The following is an 18,967-nucleotide window of genomic DNA, read 5'->3' as shown; positions in this document are numbered from 1 at the left end:
GCCTGCCTTCCCGTTTTGCCCATACAACGAGCGCAAAATCACGCAGGCAATGTAAAATCAGGGTCAATTGCCTTTTTAATGGCCTTAAGTGGCCCTTTAATTGTTGGCGGGCACGGCTCGAATCCCCGCATGCGCTCAGCGACCTGAAGATTGCCTGCGTGTGGGACGACATTGGGATGTCATCTCGCGCTATTTCACATCCGTTCAGGTCGGGCGCAGGATGTAAAATTTTGACCTAGAGCTTTTGAGACTAGCCAGCTAAAGACACAAATGCCAATGGTGGAGCAATGAAAAGACAGGGTGCGCAAGAGGCCAGGATTATAACACTAATCCTAAGAAACATGCTTGCAGCCGAAGGCTGAATTGCAATGTTACTTACATCAAGAAATTCATATATAGACTAAATAATCAGGTTGAAAACATGCAAACGCATAACAATCGTGTACTAACAAAAATAGATAAACAAATTCAGCAGGTGACAGGGAATTAGTGGATGGGATATTAAAGGAACGTATTATGGCACAGCAGTTGGTAAAGGCTGAGTTGTTTAAATCCCAGAGGGAAACTTAAGCAACTGTCATAACCTATATTTTCAATTGGTATGTTTGAGATGCAGCTCTGAATTCAGGAATAAGACCACTGAGTCTCCAAAGGCTTTTTTACGTAAAAGTAAATTAAACATTTATTAATTTAACAGCAAATTAAACACATACACATGTCTACAAATTACTACCATAATAACTTTTAAACTAATCCCCAAATGAATCATTCCCAGGTAAATCTTTGCCAAGGCAACAGTAACCTAAAGACTTTAAATAAGGCAAAGCACATTTGACCTTATGAACTCAAAATGAGGTTCCTTGCAATTTGGTTCCTTTACACACACAGTTGAGGCTTACATATTAAATGTTAGATCTTAGATCTAAAAGGTTAGATCTTAAATGCCTCTGACTTACACACAAACTCCCTTCTGTTTATACCTAGCATTTCCTTTGAATATAAATTTTCCATTGTATTACTAGGTTTTTAATTTTACCTCTCCTAACAATAATCCTTTTATTCCACCAATTTTCTTAGTAATATAAACACATTTCTTGGCCTCTTCCAGCTAGGTGCAAGATTTTACCCATTCTTTTGAATGGTTTATTCAACAAATGCAAATTTGCACTTTACCTTCTCCTCCTTATGTTTATCTGATTAACATCTCAAACTGCTAGACATCAAAGCATCCAGACTAGCTGTCTTTAATCCAACTAAGACACACACAGACATAGACACCACTAAACTCTATTTAAAAAAAATAAATTTCCAATAACGTTATAGACATTAATATCTCTTCATGACAAAGGGTAATGTTAATTAAAATTATTGTAAAATTACAAACCAATACAGCATTCCTACATTACAGGCACTGAGATGCATATAAATTTCATCATTTAAGTACTCCATTGAGGACCCAAACCATGTAAGGAATAGAGTTGCATCGGTACCTTTCTGTCCTGCATCTTACAGGTTTGAATTTAGTCAAACTACTGAGTTGCCTTGATTGCTCTGGACGTGATGAGGGTAACCAGTTCTGAAATTGGGTAGGTTGCATAAGGTATTTTATGGACTTAGTACAAATATTAACTCTTCTTGTTTGTAGGGTTTAGAGCTTTATAACATGAAGGTGTCATCCTACGACTAGTACTGAGGGCTTAACTGGAGTAGGGCAGAGATTCTGGATGGTTGTAGGGGCTGGAGGAGGTTATAAGTACAGGGAAGGGTGAGGTCATGGGCAATGAAAAGCAAGAAGTTTCAAATTAATTAAGTAAAACAAATAATAATAAATATATGTAATGATATCACTAATTTTTATACAGAAAAAAATACTTTCGTCATGTGACAGAGGGTGTGTGGAATTTTTATAATATGGGAGTGGAGCCTCAGAAGCAAAAAGGTTGTGAAACCTGTTGTAGAGAAACTCCTGTTCTCCAGCTAACTCCACAGCTGGGGTTTTATGGGCCTCAGGCTATGCTGGGAGGGGGCGGGCATGGCATGTCCATTGCCTTGCAGCCGCCACTGGCATTTTAGCTGAGGAAGGTGGCAGGCAGCCCTCTCACCCAGTGGCTAATTGAAGCCCTCAATGGCCAATTAAGGTTACATAAAAACCTCCTTTCACTGGCATTTCACCAGTGTCAGGGGCCCTCCATCAGTGTGAGATTGCAGATATACCCTGCTGGCTTTCTTGTGGGCTCAAGAGGGATATCCATCCTAATTGGGCACCCTGTGGTCCACGGAGCGGCCCCCAACATCAAGCACCACCTCCACAGAAACACCATTACATTGCCTCATCAATCACCGCCTCACTGGGACCTGCCTGACTGGCCCTGGCAACCATGATGACACTCATGTCCATTCTGGGAACTGCTCCACGACGCTGCTCCTGCCTGGTCGCAGCCCCAGTTGTGGCCAGAGCTCCTGATTGGCTGATAACTCTTGAGGGGTGTCACATTGACCCTTAAAGGGACAAGAGCCTCATGCCAGGCAGTTAATTGCCTGGTGCATGTAAAATTGGGTCAGGCTTCCATAATTGATAGGTGCCAGGGATGCTGGTGTGCACCATCGACACTAGAAATCACATTTTTAAGTTTTCTTTAAAGTTTTTGTTTTGGTTACATTGGGTTAATCCTGCCTCTTTCACATGGGGCAGTTAATTAGTTTATTGGTTGCAAAAAGAGGTGGTATAAAGAGACACTTATTGACACTGGTTGTCAGGAAAAAAAATGTTTTAATTGGATCATGGCTCCGAAACCAGCCAAAGCAGGGGTGTCCCCAACTTTCAGACCAGTGGACAGGGCTATTGCTGCCCTGTGAAATCTCAGCCTACTTCTCTGTTTCCCAGATTACTGCACATTTTGCTTCTTATCTTTAAGTAATAATATAAAATCAAATGAATATATAAAAAGTACAAAAAGTATGACTTTAAAATGGCAACTGAATTACACATGCAAGCCCGGGTCCAATCATCACCTGATCTAAATGCAATTTTAACTGAATGCAACAATTGGTATTGATTACCTCACTTACAATGCCGTGACAGGGGTTGGGTGGTGCCATTGTCCTTTTGAAGACATGGACTGCCTTTTTACCCCTCTGAAGTGACAAATGTTTCTACCAAAAGAAAAGAAAATATTAAGCACAGGCTTTTGGGTCAGGACACCCACGTGAGGGTCAAATGGGAGTCCCGACCCACACCATGTGGGGAACAGTTACCTGGCAGTGAGTTCCCCTGAACTGACAAGTTAGTGGCCAAAGGCCTCCAATTAAGGACAGCTGGTGGGCTCTCAAATCTGGAGGGTCAACAGGAGGACCTCCAGCTCAGAAGGGGTTAGAATGAGGGTACCTCCAACTTGAGGTGCCTTCATAGCAACATCAAAGCAACCTTTCAATTCAAAAATGGCCACATCTTCCAGGCTACCCGTGTGGAGGGTGAAACTCCAATAATACTCAAAATAAAAGTGGGACACTGAATTATGTGTGGCTTCTTTCAGGCTCAGGCAATGCCAGGAGCTTGTGTCTGTTGAAAAGGGAAACCCCGGGGTGGCCAGTGGCTGGTGTTGCAGCAGGCAGGCAGACAGGCAGCAGGCAGATAAAGCCTCAAAGCCTGCCTGGAGTGCTGGGCTGCCCCAGCCAGTCCAAGGCAGTTTGGAGGTTGGGGGGGGGGGGTGGGGGGGTTGTCAACCTCTGATAATTTGCCTTAATTGGCCATTTACTTACCTCAATTGTCTACCCCCCACTTACAGATGGGTAGACCTTCTGCCCCCCTCGTTCTAGACCTCTGAGAAAATGATCTGAGGGTGGGATGGTGTGAGCAAACATCCATTCTGGCCAATTAAGTGAATTTTCATGCCAGCCCAGGATGATAATTCTGCCCTAAGACTTTAAATGTAACATTCACAGTATCTTGACAATTTGTAAATATATCATCACCGTTGTTGAACAGCCGCAAACGGTTTTGTTAAAAATAATGAGCACTTTTTATAAAATAATTCCTTGATAACCAGATGTCAATAGATGTGATCACTAAATAGATTGGATCATAATAACAGCATTGAATCCACGGGCATATGGGCAGGATTTTATCACGAACCCTGGTGTCAGAGCTAAGTGGGGTCCCTCAGCCTGCACTTGCTGGCAATCAGACCAGCGGAGCTAGTTTCCTGGAGACAGGCTCTTAATTGGGCGCCTCCGCACTTGCCTTCCTATTAAGTACAGCGGGTGGACTAACGATGCTGCCAGTCCAATTACACGGCTGTCAGCTCTACAGCTTCAACAGCCCTACCGACAGAGGAGGGCACTGCTGATGCAAGTCTGAGAAAGTAAAAATAATTAAATATTTTAGAGGTGGTTGAGGGTAAGCTTTGCAAAATGGAGGGAAAAGCCATCTTGGGGGTGGGGGGTGGTGGGCAGGGATGGAATCGTTGGTGCCACGGGAGCAACTTTTCCTTCCTGTGGCCCCATCAAAGAGGTAAGGAGCCTTGGCTCTGATGAACCATCTCCCACTCCCAAGCCTTCTTGTAGGGAGGCTGTCTCCATTGAGATGGTGACCTCCCCAGCAGGGGAGTGGGAGGAGGGCAGCTCTGCTGCCAGTAAAATTGCAACAAGCCTGAAAAATTGTACCTAGTTGGAACCTAATTATTTTAATTAATTTGACCGTCTCTGTGGAGTAGGCAGCTGATCCACATCCCGGCCCACATCTGGGAAACTTTCCTGATGGCGGAAATGCATCAGGAAACTGTCCCAATGTGGCTCCCCTTCATTTTCCTCCTGCCCCTCTTCATGCACCAACACGACCTCCCCCCACACAAACCTCCAACCCCATCTCCATGAGGCTGGAAAAATTTTGCCCTATGTGACAGTATAGGTAAACAACGCTACATTTGTTAAGATGAAAATTTGCTATGATAGCACTCAGTGACAATTTTACTCTCATTCTCATTGATTTGTTTGAGGAGATAACAATCTGAGCAGTTCAGACACCATGTTTGATGGATCAATTTTAATTAAACACTAGAACCAAGCTTAGATCATATTCTACTCCCATTTTTCAGTGACATACTTAATTAGGGTCAGACTATTATATGCAGAGCAGCACAGAATAATTTAACAGTCCTAATACTGTATGTGTCTTGTGTCAAGCTTTTACTTTGAAAAATGCAAATGTACTTACTCTTATTATAATCCTGGCAGTTGAATTACAATACAATATTTAATTGGTGGGCTATTACAAATCATGATCATAATTGACAGATTTAATTTAACCACCCATCATCATGATTTTCCTGAAGTTTTATGGAGTGCAGTCATTCCAGCCTGCAGCAGATAGATTTGGCAACATTAATCAATCAGCTGTGCATATCTGCATCAACCAGATGACAGCAGCACTGTTCCCCATAGTCAATGATTTCATCTTTCTTCCCACTGGAGGCCAGGAAACTGGGAGACAGGATTTTGGTAGAAGCAAATGTATTGTTTTAGCACAGTTCAGCTGGTCTTGCAACCCTCTGAGGGGTAGTGATCATGGCTGCAAGGGATACATTATGCCACTCAAAAGACAATTCGATTTCTCCAGATGCTTCGTTGAAAACCTCAAGGAGGGCAGGATGTATGGCTGTATTGTGCTGCTGTCTGATATTAATACCAAGTGGAATGAATTGCCCTTTAGTGACTTGATGAATACATGCCTGGACAGTATGTTGACTGATATGAGTACAGTAAACTAGTGGTTATGGTACTGAAGTCGCGTTCAGATCCCACAGTTGGCAGGTTGTGAACTTTAAGAGTTAGCAACAGAAAATGACCATGAAAGCTGCTGGACTGTTGTAAAATGCCAACTGGTTCACTACCGTTTTCCAGGGAGGACAGCCTGTAACTCCTCTACGGTTTGTCTTACACGAGAGATCAGTCCTATACTATGTAGCTGACTCAATCTGAATGTCCTCTAGGGAACTAGGAACAAGCAATTAATATTGTGCTGGCAGTGTTACCCATATCCTAATAACAAATAAAAAAAGAAACAATTAGACAGAGCAGGATCATAAAAGTTCAGTGCTGTTACGTGTACTGGTCCCAGTAGATGATATTAGCTGCAGATTTTCAGGCAGAAGGCGGCACAGTTTTCCCATGACCTTTCTTAAATTCTACCTCACCCTCCTTTCCTCATTCTGTATTTCTACTTCTTTAATAAAATCACACATTTGCGAATGCATATTGGGAGTTCCATATCTATTACTGTCATGAAGCTATTAATGTATATATTATTGGAAAATATTTTTCTTTTAAAATAGAGGTTTAGTCTGTGGGTGTGTCTTAATTGGATTAAAGACAGCTAGTCTGGGTGCTTTGATGGGTACTAGTTTTGAGATGTAAGAGAGGTAGATGTATTTGCATTTTTTTGAATAGAGTATTCAAGAGGTGGGGTGAAATCTGGCACCTAGCTAGTACAGACCAAGCAATATGTTTATATTACTAATAAAATTGGTACTATAAAAGGTATTGTTAGAAGAGGTGGAGTTCAAAGGGCTGGTGATACAATGAGAATTTACATTCAATGAGCTGTGTTGGGTATAACAGACAGAAGTTTTGTATGTGAAGGGCAGAGGCAATGTAAGATCAAAGCAGCTGTAAGCCTACAACTGTCTCCACAAGAACCAAAGTGAAAGGAACCTCATTTTGAATTTGTAAGGTGAAAATGCTTTGCCTAGTGTCTGCTCAAAGTCTATGGGTTGTTGTTGCCTTAATGGAGATTAGTTTGGGAATTTGTTAAAAGTTATGATTGTAGTAATTTGTAGCCATTTGTATGTGTTTAATGTGTTGTAACTTAATAAAATGTTTCATTTAGTTTAATATAAAAAAAACCTCTCGAGGACTGGTCCTATTTCTGAATTTAGAGCTGCATCTCAAACATACAAAAATAAAAATATAGGTTATGATAGTTGTTTAAAGTTTCCCTCCATGATTTTTAAATAACTCAGCTTTACCAACTGCTGGGTGATAACAATTACCCAGAACCTCTTATGTTGTAGGGCAGATGGAAAAGTTTCCTAATGGTATTACAGGCATTAGACTGTAAGAGACAAGGTTACCTCTCTCCAGGTGATGAGCAGAAAAAAGCCCTCAAAACCTCTTTTATAACTCCGATAATTACTCCTCAAAATTTCTTCACACTGCAAGATCAAAAAAAGCACCAGTGCCAGTACCAGTTGATACTGTAATCAGTACACTTTTAGCTCCTTTATTATCCTTGGTGAACTAGGGACATAAGTCATTAATTTTGGGTATTTCATCACTGTTCATTTGCCTTGTAATAAACGATAATAGACTCCCATTGGAAAGTGCACACATGGAACATCCAAGAACTTGACAGAAACACCAGCCCAATCATTAATGGACTGAAAAATCACATAAGTGGATTTCTTAATTTTATTTATTCTTTCATGGGATATGGGCATCACTAATTGCCCTTGAAGTGAATGGCTTGCTAGGCCATTTCAGAAGGCGCTGAAGAGTCAACCACGTTGTTATGGGTCTGGAGTCACGTGTAGGCTCCGATTTTCCAGATTTCCAGCTCCCCCAGTCTGGCAAGCTGTTCACTTGCATTTGTTGAGCATTAGGAAGCTTGCTGACTATGTTCCAATGAGGCCCAAACCTGAAAATGGTTCCGGCTTCCCAATGAAGCGAGCAGCTGTAACATGCTAACAACTGCACCCGTTTTGGGTGAATGTGGAAAACTATCCCGAGTTTACTCATCAGCTCTATCATAACCCTTCGTAAATTTAAAAACCTTCATTAAGTCATCTCTTAATTTTTTCAGTTCTAAAGGAAAAAGTCCCAGTATCGCAGATCACAACATCTGCATTCAAAATGTTATTCACACTTACACTAACCTCTGTATTTCAGCCAGTACACTTTTGTTTAAAAAGTGCATTTGCTACAGCATCTATTTTAAAGTACCATTTTGCATAGGACACTGTAGAAGTTGGATAGAATTCATGACACATTTTAACTATATAATCTGGACAGTGCTATTCATTCCAAGTGCACATAGGGAAAGACAATTTTTATCTGTGCAGGCTTCTAATAAAGATCGATGCTCATTTTAAACTTTTATATATTTTGAGCTGTATGCAAAAGTTAATAAGGGAACATTTTGTTAAGTAGATGTACTTCTGGAGCAGATTTCCAGTGTGCTGACTCACCATCGCTCTTGGATACAGATCCAGGAAAATCTCTTTTTCTGTGTTTAGGATTTACATTGAGAACACTACAATGAGAACACAACACTTCAACTTTTCCCCCTAGGTGTAAAACTGGCATTGCAGATCAGTCATCCTATGTGGAAAATGCCCACTTTTCATTGATTTCCAGCAGGCAAGTTGAAAATCTATCCCTATATGCAGATTACTACAGTTGTTGACTGTTTATCAAATTTTATGCACTTTTACAGTAATTCCATTGGAATGCTAGTTCCCAGTGACATTTACTTTTGTTTGCAGGAATCGCTGTACAAAATATTTTTTGTACATGGAACAATTCATTGGTTAATTATTGAATTTCACACTGGTACACAAATGTGTCACTGGACTTTGCTTCATCTCAAAGTTAGGATAAGCCAGTGTTTGTGGGATAGCCGAAGAATCATTAATAGAAAAAAGGTGCTCCAGTTTTTTGAAGGGTAAGGGAACAGCTGTTTTGTTCAAGAAGTCATATAATAATAGGACATGATAAAAAAATTGTGGTTTCCTCCTTACATTTGTTACCCATTTTGTCTAGATGAAGTCTAAAACTGATTATTCCAGACAACCCTAAAGTACATGACTAATCCTCAGCATTTCCAATTGTTTGCTTCAGCTTTTGATATTCCTGCCAAACCCCTTCAGTACCTCTATCAGAGAATACTGGTACTCTGAGGCCTTATTAAATTTCAAGAAATGGCAGCTGTTCCATCAATAATAAATTAATCAATTGGTAAACAAGGTTCAATGCAGAACCGAAATTTAGGGTTAAGCAAAGATCCAATCATTGTTATGGATTCTATAGATTTTTTCTAGTAAATCTCCACACTGTAGATTGAATCTTCTCTTTGACTGGCAGCCTAGCTGTAGTGAAAATAAGGCAATGAGCAAAAGGGGTCAAAATAGGGGAAAATAATGAGGTATGGTGAATAAGGGAGACGCACAAAAGGTCAAAGTCAGAGGAGTGGAGATTTTCAGTGGAAGTTGGTTCTAGGCCTATAGTGGAAAGTTGAAAATCCAACTCCTAGTGTTCTCAATGAAAATCCTAAACATATAACAAGAGATGTTCTTGGGCCAGTACCCAGGTGCAATGGTGAATCTGCGGACTGGATGGGCTGGATTTTACCAGCCATCAAGAGAAGGTTTGGAAGATGGGAAGCCTATAAAATGGTGAGGAAAGGCAGAGGCTGGAGCACACATCACATGCCACCATGGCATATAGCAGGTGGAGGACAGCTCTCATGCCCAGAGGCCAATTCAGCCACCTAAGTGGCCAATTACGGGCCTCTTCTCACTGCTGCAGACCTTTCACCAGTGAGGGGGTGGGTCTTCTGCCATAAGGGGAGATTAGCTGATTAAACCTTGGAAGCTTCTCTGTGGTCTCTGGCGGGGACCCACCTAATCAGGCACTCTCATCATTGCCACAAAGACAATGGCTGTCACCATGGCAACAACACTACTGCCCTCACCAACTCCCAAACCCATCATCACCGGGGCCTGCCTGACTGGCCTTGGCAACCCTCTGACCTCACTCACTGATTCCTCACATTCATGGTGTTCTCTTTGCTAGGTGCAGTCCTAGCAGTGGCCACTGCTCCCATTGGGGCTACTGAGCTGCTGATTCTACAATTGGCTGGCAGCTCTTGGAGGCAGACTCTCATCCTTTAAGGGATGGGAGCCCCAATGGCAACCAATTAGCTGCCGAATGGCTGAAAAAATGCAGCTGGGGATTCCACAAACTGCCCACGCAGCTTTCGGGCCCATCACTGGGGCCTCCACTGCTCTGACAAAACTCCAACTCAATAACTGAAAAATCTACTTTTCATCAATTTAAAATTTTCCTTTATCAGCTTTCATGTTTAGTTCAAAATGTATACAAGTGCAAGATAAGGAGATTCCATAACACAGCAAAATTAGGACATGAAAGCATTTAAACACTAGGATTAGAATTTTAAATCAAAGGCATAGAGGGGCTGGTAGCTAATATAGGTTAGCAAGTGGAGGGGCGGGGAGTGACTGGTCAGGATATAGGCATCAGATGTGGACGAGTTGAAGTTTACAGAAGGTGAATGAGGTGGGTGCAGACACAAGAAAATTGGAATTGTCAAGTGTGAAGGTTTCAGTGGCAGGAGGTCTAAGCAGGGGAAAAGGCAGGCAACTTTATGAAGGTGGAAGTACGCTGTTTTAGTGATGAGTATATAGGGTTGGAAGCTCAATGGGATGTTGAAAAGGAAACTGAGATCTGGTTCAGTCTGAGACTACGGCAGAGAGGTGGATGGAATCAGTGATGGAGAGTGGAGTTCATGGATTTGACGCAGCAAATGCACTACATTACTGTCCAATCTGGATGATTGGCTGACCACAGCTCCCTCCCAGGATGTTACATAACATTCATTAGAAACAGTGCCTTTTGGAGAGATTTAATTGTAAGTTCAGAGAAATCTCAACTACAACCAGCGCAGATCAAACTGCTCATACGTGTCTATATTCTAACTGTTCAAGGCAGACAGCAACCCCCGTCCCCACCCCCCACTCCATTAACTGTGTTGCTCTTATTCTCTGACCTGTGCTTGTTGCTTGTGAGAGTGAGCATTGCTCATGTCGCCTTAAAATGTAACTGTTTTAAGTACCTGTACAGTTATTGTATTTTTTTTAAAAAAACTATTGGTTTGGAGAACAATGGAACAATTTTGCTAAGAATTATTCTGCATGTTTACCTTTGGAATGTATTTAATTTTCCACGGTGTCAGCATAATATTATTCCAGACACAAAGGCACAAAATACAGTACTTGGAAAGTGATTGACTACAAAATGTAAAATCAACACCCAAAATCATTATTGTGACAAATTATATTTTCTGGTTCCTTCGCAGAGCTATTACATGTAACAATAAATATCTAATGGAAGGTGAGTGCTTCTGGAAACCATCCAGCCTTTTGTTTTTGTAACTGGAGGACTCATCCATCACACTTACACAAACCTTTTACTTAAAGTAAACCATCATGCTGGAAAATACTCAAATTGACCCCCCAACACAAAGACATGATTATACATTGATCTATGCTCCATGTAACTTAATATGAGCATGAAAAAAAAATCACTGCCAGATCTAATTAGAATCTATATTTAATATCAGAGAATACCTGCAGTGACCTGAGATCCCGGCAACTTGCAACCATCTGCATGGGGCCAATTTAAATCATTTTGAAGTGACATTAATAAATGACAAATAAACGCTAGTGGTCTATATGGTTTGAGTGAAAAGGTCTTTCAAAGTTCACTGAAAATTTCATTCCTAAAAAATGATATTCAGTGATAACAATTCCTGTCTTGTCACAACTGATGGTAAAAATAGAAAACCTAATCGCCTGTAAATATTGAAAATCATTACAGAATTCAGAATATGGCATACGCTGATTTGTAAGGACAAGAGAGAATGAATGAACTTTGGCTCATCTAAATAGTGAGTTGATTACAAAACTGTTTACAAAATTAGAGAGTCAAACTCCAGCAACATTCTACATCAGGAATAATCTAGGGGCTTTGTGGAGTTTTTGGAGTCTAGAACAGGCCACAGGATGTGCCAAACTAGAAAGGGGCAGGATGTACACACAGAAGCTGAGAAAAATCCAGTAGCATCTAACAACAGGGAGCAATGGAGGCCAAAGAAAAAAATATTCTAGCAGTCAAACAGCTGGCCTTTCAAAAAAAATAGTCTGATTAGACACCCAATATTGGGCCTCAGGCCTACCTGTTGCGCCCTATGAATTGGCAGCTAATTTCTAACTTTTTGTAGTTTCAACAGCTGATATTATGTTTGAAGGTTAAACAGCTGAGGTCGCAGATAGAGGATTTTTTGTCAGTATTTCATCGTCATCTCAAATTTATTGTTTTTATATTTAATTATATATATTTTATTATAAATATATATATATTTAATTATATATAAAGTCCAATTTTGCTGATTTACAGGACCAATCCACATTTATGTGGTTTATTAATTGCTTCAAAAATAAACCATTTCAATTTCACACAACATATATTTGAAGGCCTACCAGAGAATATTCAGTATAGCACAAGTAGTGAGTCCTCCAGTGACAGCTCGGCGGAACCACATTACCTTATACAAGAAAAGAAACAGAACGTTTTATCTCCTGCAAAATTAAGTACAAGAACACTCAGCAACAACAAAACAAGTGCATTAAGTCTTAAAGTAACAGAAGATCAATAATTTGCAGCCATGCATAACATTTATGGTTATGTTGGTGTCACCAATGGATGATGCTTGAATTCAATCACACAAATCTTTATCCTAAAGATGTGAGTATAATGGTACTACAGAGTTACATCTTGCATACTGACAATAGAAATTATAATGCAATATAAAATGCAACTTAAACATGAATAAAGGAATAGTCATTTCTTATTTATCATGTCAGCATATTTCTTTGCAACATAGGAAGTTTCTGGTATTTAGAAAGTCAATCTTTCCTACAATCAGTCATCAGTTTACAGTCACAAGTCATGTTCTGTGTGATTTTCTGATACTTTTACATTTTTTGTTTTAAATTAGTGTCACATTTTCCTGGCTGAGATACCTCACTTTCAATATTATATGACAGCCAAAGGAAGCTCATTTTACATGTGATAAATATACTTGGAGGTCAGAATTTCCAAACTACAAACAAGTGAGTTAGCAATATGTATAATAAGAGACTGCTGGCTATTATATAACAAATGTCCAGAAAATATATTTAAATAAACTTAATTCCTACCTGGGACCTGTTTTGTGAAATCTCAGAAAATAGCATTGGCATCACATTTACAATGCCTCCTGGGGGGGAAAGAAACATGAAATGTATTAAAAAATACTGGTTTATGTTGGTCGAGTACAAAGCAGAGCATCCATTCAGATACCAGACCAATGAATATCCATGGACTCCACAGAATTAATTTAAATTAAGTCTTGTAGTAAAACTATCGACTTACGGAGATAATTTTATTATTGTTGCTATCAACTTTAAGTGCCTGCGCCTGATGGAGATAGCATAGCAGTCTGAAAATAATGTTGGGATACTTACCACTCCATTAGCATTGGCACACTGGCCACTGCCACCATGAGTAGAGTCCTGTGAAGGGTGACAGGAGCCCTTGCCTGTACATGCCATTGGTCACTTGTTATATGCAACTCACGGTCCTATGATGTACATTGGACACAATTGCAACTTTAAGGTACAAATAGGTGCAGCTTGTGCAGCTGATGTTCTGTCCATTTATTCTGGCATTGAATGGCCTAACCAACAATCCTTAAAGGAAGGCCACTCCAAAGATGGCCCAACAATTTTTTACAATTATTTTTGCAGGGTCAGGAGGTGCAGGTTTTGGTCTGATTTCCTGTTGGCCGTGCACAGCCCCATTGGGTATCACCTCCTGCTATTCTCTAACTGCCGGTCTGTTCTGCATGGGTGTTGGCTGATTTCTGCCCATCCCAATTGGAGAACTGCCTCAGAGTGCTGGCTAGATGTAAATGAGATCTGGTCCCTTTGTAGTTCAGGCCTCATGGCAGTTCCAATGGGCAGGTGCTGGGCATAATCCACCCATCAACTGCCCATTGCGTGGATAAACTGACAACTAAGCTTGGTCCCATGGCTCTCAGCAAGATTTGTTTTGAATGTTTTTATCTAACATTTTAAGATAAGACTCTTTTGTCATTTTAATGATGTAATTTGTAAATAAAATTGTCTGAACATTTCTTTGAGCTTAATTTACAATTGTTTTTTCTGAGAAAACATTCAAACACAAACATTTGAAAACTTAATTAACACAGTAATAAAACTTTGGCATATTGAATTTGAAAACGTAGGGAAGTCCATGCTTCATCATTTATTTAAATATTTAATATTTGAACATATATTTTCTATAGGCTATTTGTTTTTGGTCTGAGGAAATTTTAGTTTTGTCTTTTTTCCTCATAACAAAACATGCTAATCACAAAATGGCTTATGATTTCTTAGTTTGTGAATGTTAAATTCAAGTACAAGTTTTTCTTCACAAGTAGCATAGTATGAATTGGTTTGCACCTAATGTATGCTTTACTAACTATGAGGAGAATAAATTCCTAATTTCTTCCTATCCCTCTATACCAAAATGATATATATGTAATTTATTAAAAATCTTGGGGTGCAATTTTATATGGAGTTGGTGGCCCCACCTGGGCTTAAATGTCAGGGGCAAGCCCACAACCGAATGGCCGGAAAGCACCAAGTAGATTTTCTGGCTGTCAGGCCATTAACTAGCTCAGGGTGAGACTTCTGCCCTTACCTGGGAGGAATTCCCGCCTTCAAAGACTGCTGGCCAATCACTGCTGGCAGGTCTTGATGAGGTAGGTGACGGGCATAGATTGAGGGCAGAATTTTTTGCCTGCTGGGCGGGCGGGTCCGACCCAATCTCCGGCGGGCGGGGAGCCGATCCCTGCTGGAGAAGCGGACCCCGCCACCATTTTACATGACGTCCGCTGAGAAGCGCTATGCGCTTCCTGTGCGGGCAGGGGTGGGGGGATTCCCCAAAAGCGAGTGTGCGCTCTTTCACGCATGCGCACAAAAGAGCACACATTTCCTGAGGCTAAGTGCTGCCTCAGGGAGATCGCTGACAGTTTTAAAAACTTTAAAAATAGAAAAAAAATCCTTAACATGTCCCCCTCATGTGACAATGAGATGAGACATGTTAATAAATTACACTAAAACTTTTTAAATCCCTACATGAAACCTCATCCCGCTGGTGGATGAGGTTTCATGTTTTTCCAGTTCCCGCCAGGGCTCCCGGTCTGCCCGTCAACTTTAACGCTGGACGGGCAGGTCCTTTAAGTGTTTCAATGATCCTGTCAATGGCCTCAATTGGCCATTTACAGGTTAGCGGGCCCGCAGCTGATTTTTCTGTGCCCCCGCCTTCCTGAAAATTTAAATGGGGCAGGATGACTTGCGCATTGGCGAGCGGGCCCCGCCCCCTGCTCGCTGACGGCAAAATTCATCCCTAAGAGTGCAAAGGGGAAACTCACAAGGGTGAGTAGTACCATGGGGTGGGGGTGGGGGTGGAGGGGGTTAGGGTTAGGGTTACGGACTAGAGTGCCCGAACAGGAAGGACTCCTGACCTCCCACAAGCAGCCTGCAACAAGGCCGCTAGGATTCATGTAATGACTCAACAGAGTGGACAGGTTTCAACAAGAAACAACTAAACTTTATTACAGAGAGATTTTCAGGTGGTAAACACTCGATCAGGACTCTTATCAGGAAGCCCCACCCTACCCCACCCCCCGGATTGCCCGCACTTAGGGCTCACAGGTTGGAGACTTAACAGAACATCATGCAACCCCTGAGAGACAACAGGAGGGGCTATACCCTCAGTTACCACAATTCAGCTAGTGGTTTGGTGACAGGCATGGCGCCTCCAGCAACCACCTGATTTAACTTTTGCCCCCTCCCCTACCTCACAACAGACTCCCAGCCTGTTTCTGGAAGGGGAGTAGTGGTGGGAAATTCCACCATTTATGTTTGCATGCATTTCCCATCTACAAAACCTTACTTCCTGTTGTCATGATCCTGTTGCATTTTTGTGTCACCTTTTGCCATTTTAATTCTTATATTGACATTTATAATAGCAACTGCCTATAAATGAATGCGTGTTGTGCTGTAATTTTACACTCGTGCCACTGGTTAGTTCAGTTTTGCATCTTCCTATTCCTCATTATGCACTGTGGTGAAAATCTCACGCTTCCACCATCCCTACTCTCCAACCCAAAATGCCCTAAGTTTTACTATTTAGCTTAAAATAATATCAAACTTTGCATAACAACAACTTGCAATTACGTAACACCTTGAGCACAGGAAAGCATCATGGGGCATTATCAAGAAATCTGTACAGCAAGCCAAAGCAGGAGATATTGGAGTGTTGACCAAAGTTTGGTTAGGGGATGAACTTTGAGAGCGGAGAGGGAGGTGGAGAAGCAGAGGGATTTAGGGGGGATTATTACATGGTTAACATGTCATTTTCACTGCATGAGCAGGATCTAGCAGAACAGATCGTTCACCCATGATAGAACCTGTTGGATTTTCACTCCATTGAAATAAACGGAATGAAAATTGGGCGGGTGCTATAACAGATCACTGCCCAGCTGGTGAAGAAGAAAATTTATTCCATTCAATATAAGGAACGAAACCTTATGGGTGGGATTTTCCAGTCCGGCCCGCCGCTGGAATCATCCGGCCCCGCCAAAAGTCGACGGATTTTAGCTGGGCTGGTGAATCTCCTCCAGCAGGTCAGCCACGACGGGGCTGGAAAAGCCCGGCCCATGACTTCAAAATGGCGACGGAATTTGTTACTTCAAAATAGGGACCAAATTACGTCCATGTGCTTTGGCCCAATAATATTCCACTCTCTAAACCAGCATCAGTTGAAAACTACATTCAGTCTAGAAATTGGTGAGTGCAGTGTCACAGGGGATCAGTCACTATTATATATTAAAAACAGCAAGTGGCCTCAAAGTACTGGTGCAGGTACTGTACCGGCAGGTGGTAATGGAAATGTAATGCTAAGTGACAGACAGAAAACAGTGGGATGCCAAATGACATTACATAACATATCCAACATGCCCGCTCAGTCACCCCAAATCCATCCATCTAAATATAACGATTCTCCAATCAAACTGCCAGACAAAGACAGAACATGTTAACAGAAGCTACAAACACAAAAAGTGGTAATCAGAACGAACAGAATTTTAATTCTCAAAAACGAAAAGCTTTTCAGCTTTTTAAAGTGGACTTGGGTTGGCAAAAGAAATGCAACAACACAGCAGTAAAGAAAACATAAATAAAGAAGCATCGTCTAATCAAATTCAGTGCAATAGAAGACTGAACCAGTGTTGAAGACTTGTTTGTGCTTTGAAATTGTGAATCCTGTATGCAAACAAGAAGCAGTTAAGTCAGCACCAGCTTAAAATCATGAAAACGATGGGGAAACAATCAATCAGGGAAGTTTACAGCCTACACCAGAGCAGATTCTCCACCCATTATATCACTTTGTTGAAATCAATGTAAATGAGGAGAAGCAATCATGTTGTATTTAAAGCCTAAACCCATGGAACAAACAGCTGGCTCCCACATTTTACTTTCACTCCACTGAAATAAATAGAATCAGAAAACAGTGCACAAACACAAGATAAACCAAAATATCTTTCCTTGACTGAGAGCGCATGGTATCCCGTCCCTTCCATGAGAACTGTCACACTGAGTAGAATGTGTGACACACATTTTCACACTAAACTCAAAGTAGGAACTCCCCTGGAATAAGCAGAAATCCCTCCCATTCACTGACAGAAAGCATAGACCACTCCACCCCCACAAGAAAGAATTCAGTGAACCACCTCACTTTCAATTAAGCAGAAATATGACTTCCCACCTTCGATCACTGAGCACAAGGAAATGCATCAGTTCTTCCATTCTCAGCAACAACAGGCTATGGACAATATCACTCATTGAATTAAAGTTCTTCCCCGACCCCAGTGAGCAAAAACAGAGGTGTTCACCCTCTCCTACTGAGCAGAAATCAGTGCATCCTCTCACTAGTAAAAGTGCTGTCAGCAAATCTCCATGCCGCACTGGAGAGAATTCTGGATCATAACTCCTCCGTCTTCACACCTGCACTTAACAGAAATTGAAACAATAGGTTGAATATTACAAGGGTAGGAGGGGTTGGGGAGGGGGGGGGGGGGGGGGGGAGGCCGCGAAACGCTCCACGCCAGCCTGACCCACCGCCATTAGGCTCTGCAGACAAGCTTGACAGGGACAGTGTGGGACTTCTGCCCCTCACGGGCCCCTCAGGTGAGGCCCACGCTCAGATTTTTTTTGCGGGTGGCTTGTTCTAGGGCTCCACTGGGGACCTCGGCGGAACATCTCAATCCTCTGCTCATAAATGCATTTGAGAGGTTACCGATGCCCTATTCAGTAAGGCACACAATTCCATCCAGTTCTCTCTGGATGATGCCAGAGCAGTGGGATTTGCAGCGTTCTCCGGCTTCCCACAAGTGCAGGGTGCCATCGATTGCACATGTGGCATTAAGACTCCCTGGCAGCAGCCATTACGATTCATCAATAGAAAAGGATTCCACTCTCAATGTGCAGCTGATCTGTGACCACCAAAAGCAGATTATGCAGGTCTGTGCGAGATACCTTGGAAGCTCGCACGACTCTTACATTTTGAGTCACTTGCAGGGCCACAGACCTTCGAGGGCCCTAAGCACATTCAGGGTTGGCTCATCGGTGACAAAGGCTATCCCCAAAAGACGTGGCTAATGATGGCCTTTTGGTGGACACAAAGTGCTTCAAGGAGAGGTACAATGTGGTTCATTCTGCAATACGCTCCTTGACTGAGCAGACAATTGGCATGCTGAAGATGCGTTTCTGATGTCTGCACCAGATGGGCAGCACTCTCTGTTACTCTCCCCAGAGGGTGCCTGCATCATCATGGTTGCTGCACTCTACTCAACCTGGTGCCCCAAAGGGGGGATGAGTTGCCAGATGGAGGAGCAGCATGTCTCCTTCAATGAGGACATCTAGAGAGATGAGCTCCATGAAGGTGAGGATGTTGAGGCCCCAGAGAAAGAGGCCATAGCACAGGCCAGATGTGCCCGTGAGATCCT

General features: G+C 41.9%; 1 protein-coding gene across 3 annotated transcripts in view; it reads right to left on the bottom strand.

The window, feature by feature from the left end:
- LOC144693794 (uncharacterized) overlaps nt 1-18,967 on the bottom strand; it is a 456,645-nt gene that overhangs the window by 201,560 nt on the left and 236,118 nt on the right. For all 3 annotated transcript variants that reach the window (XM_078563834.1, XM_078563835.1, XM_078563833.1), the window contains exons 10-11: nt 13,053-13,111; nt 12,333-12,397 (exon numbers count right to left, since the gene is read on the bottom strand). In XM_078563834.1, coding sequence (XP_078419960.1) covers nt 12,333-12,397; nt 13,053-13,111 — 124 coding nt within the window. The remainder of the gene's footprint in view (nt 1-12,332; nt 12,398-13,052; nt 13,112-18,967) is intronic.

The sequence above is a fragment of the Cetorhinus maximus genome, chromosome 19 (assembly GCF_964194155.1).
Source record: "Cetorhinus maximus chromosome 19, sCetMax3.hap1.1, whole genome shotgun sequence".
NCBI classification, from domain to species: Eukaryota; Metazoa; Chordata; class Chondrichthyes; order Lamniformes; family Cetorhinidae; genus Cetorhinus; species Cetorhinus maximus.
This window is presented reverse-complemented; position numbering and strand designations above follow the sequence as displayed.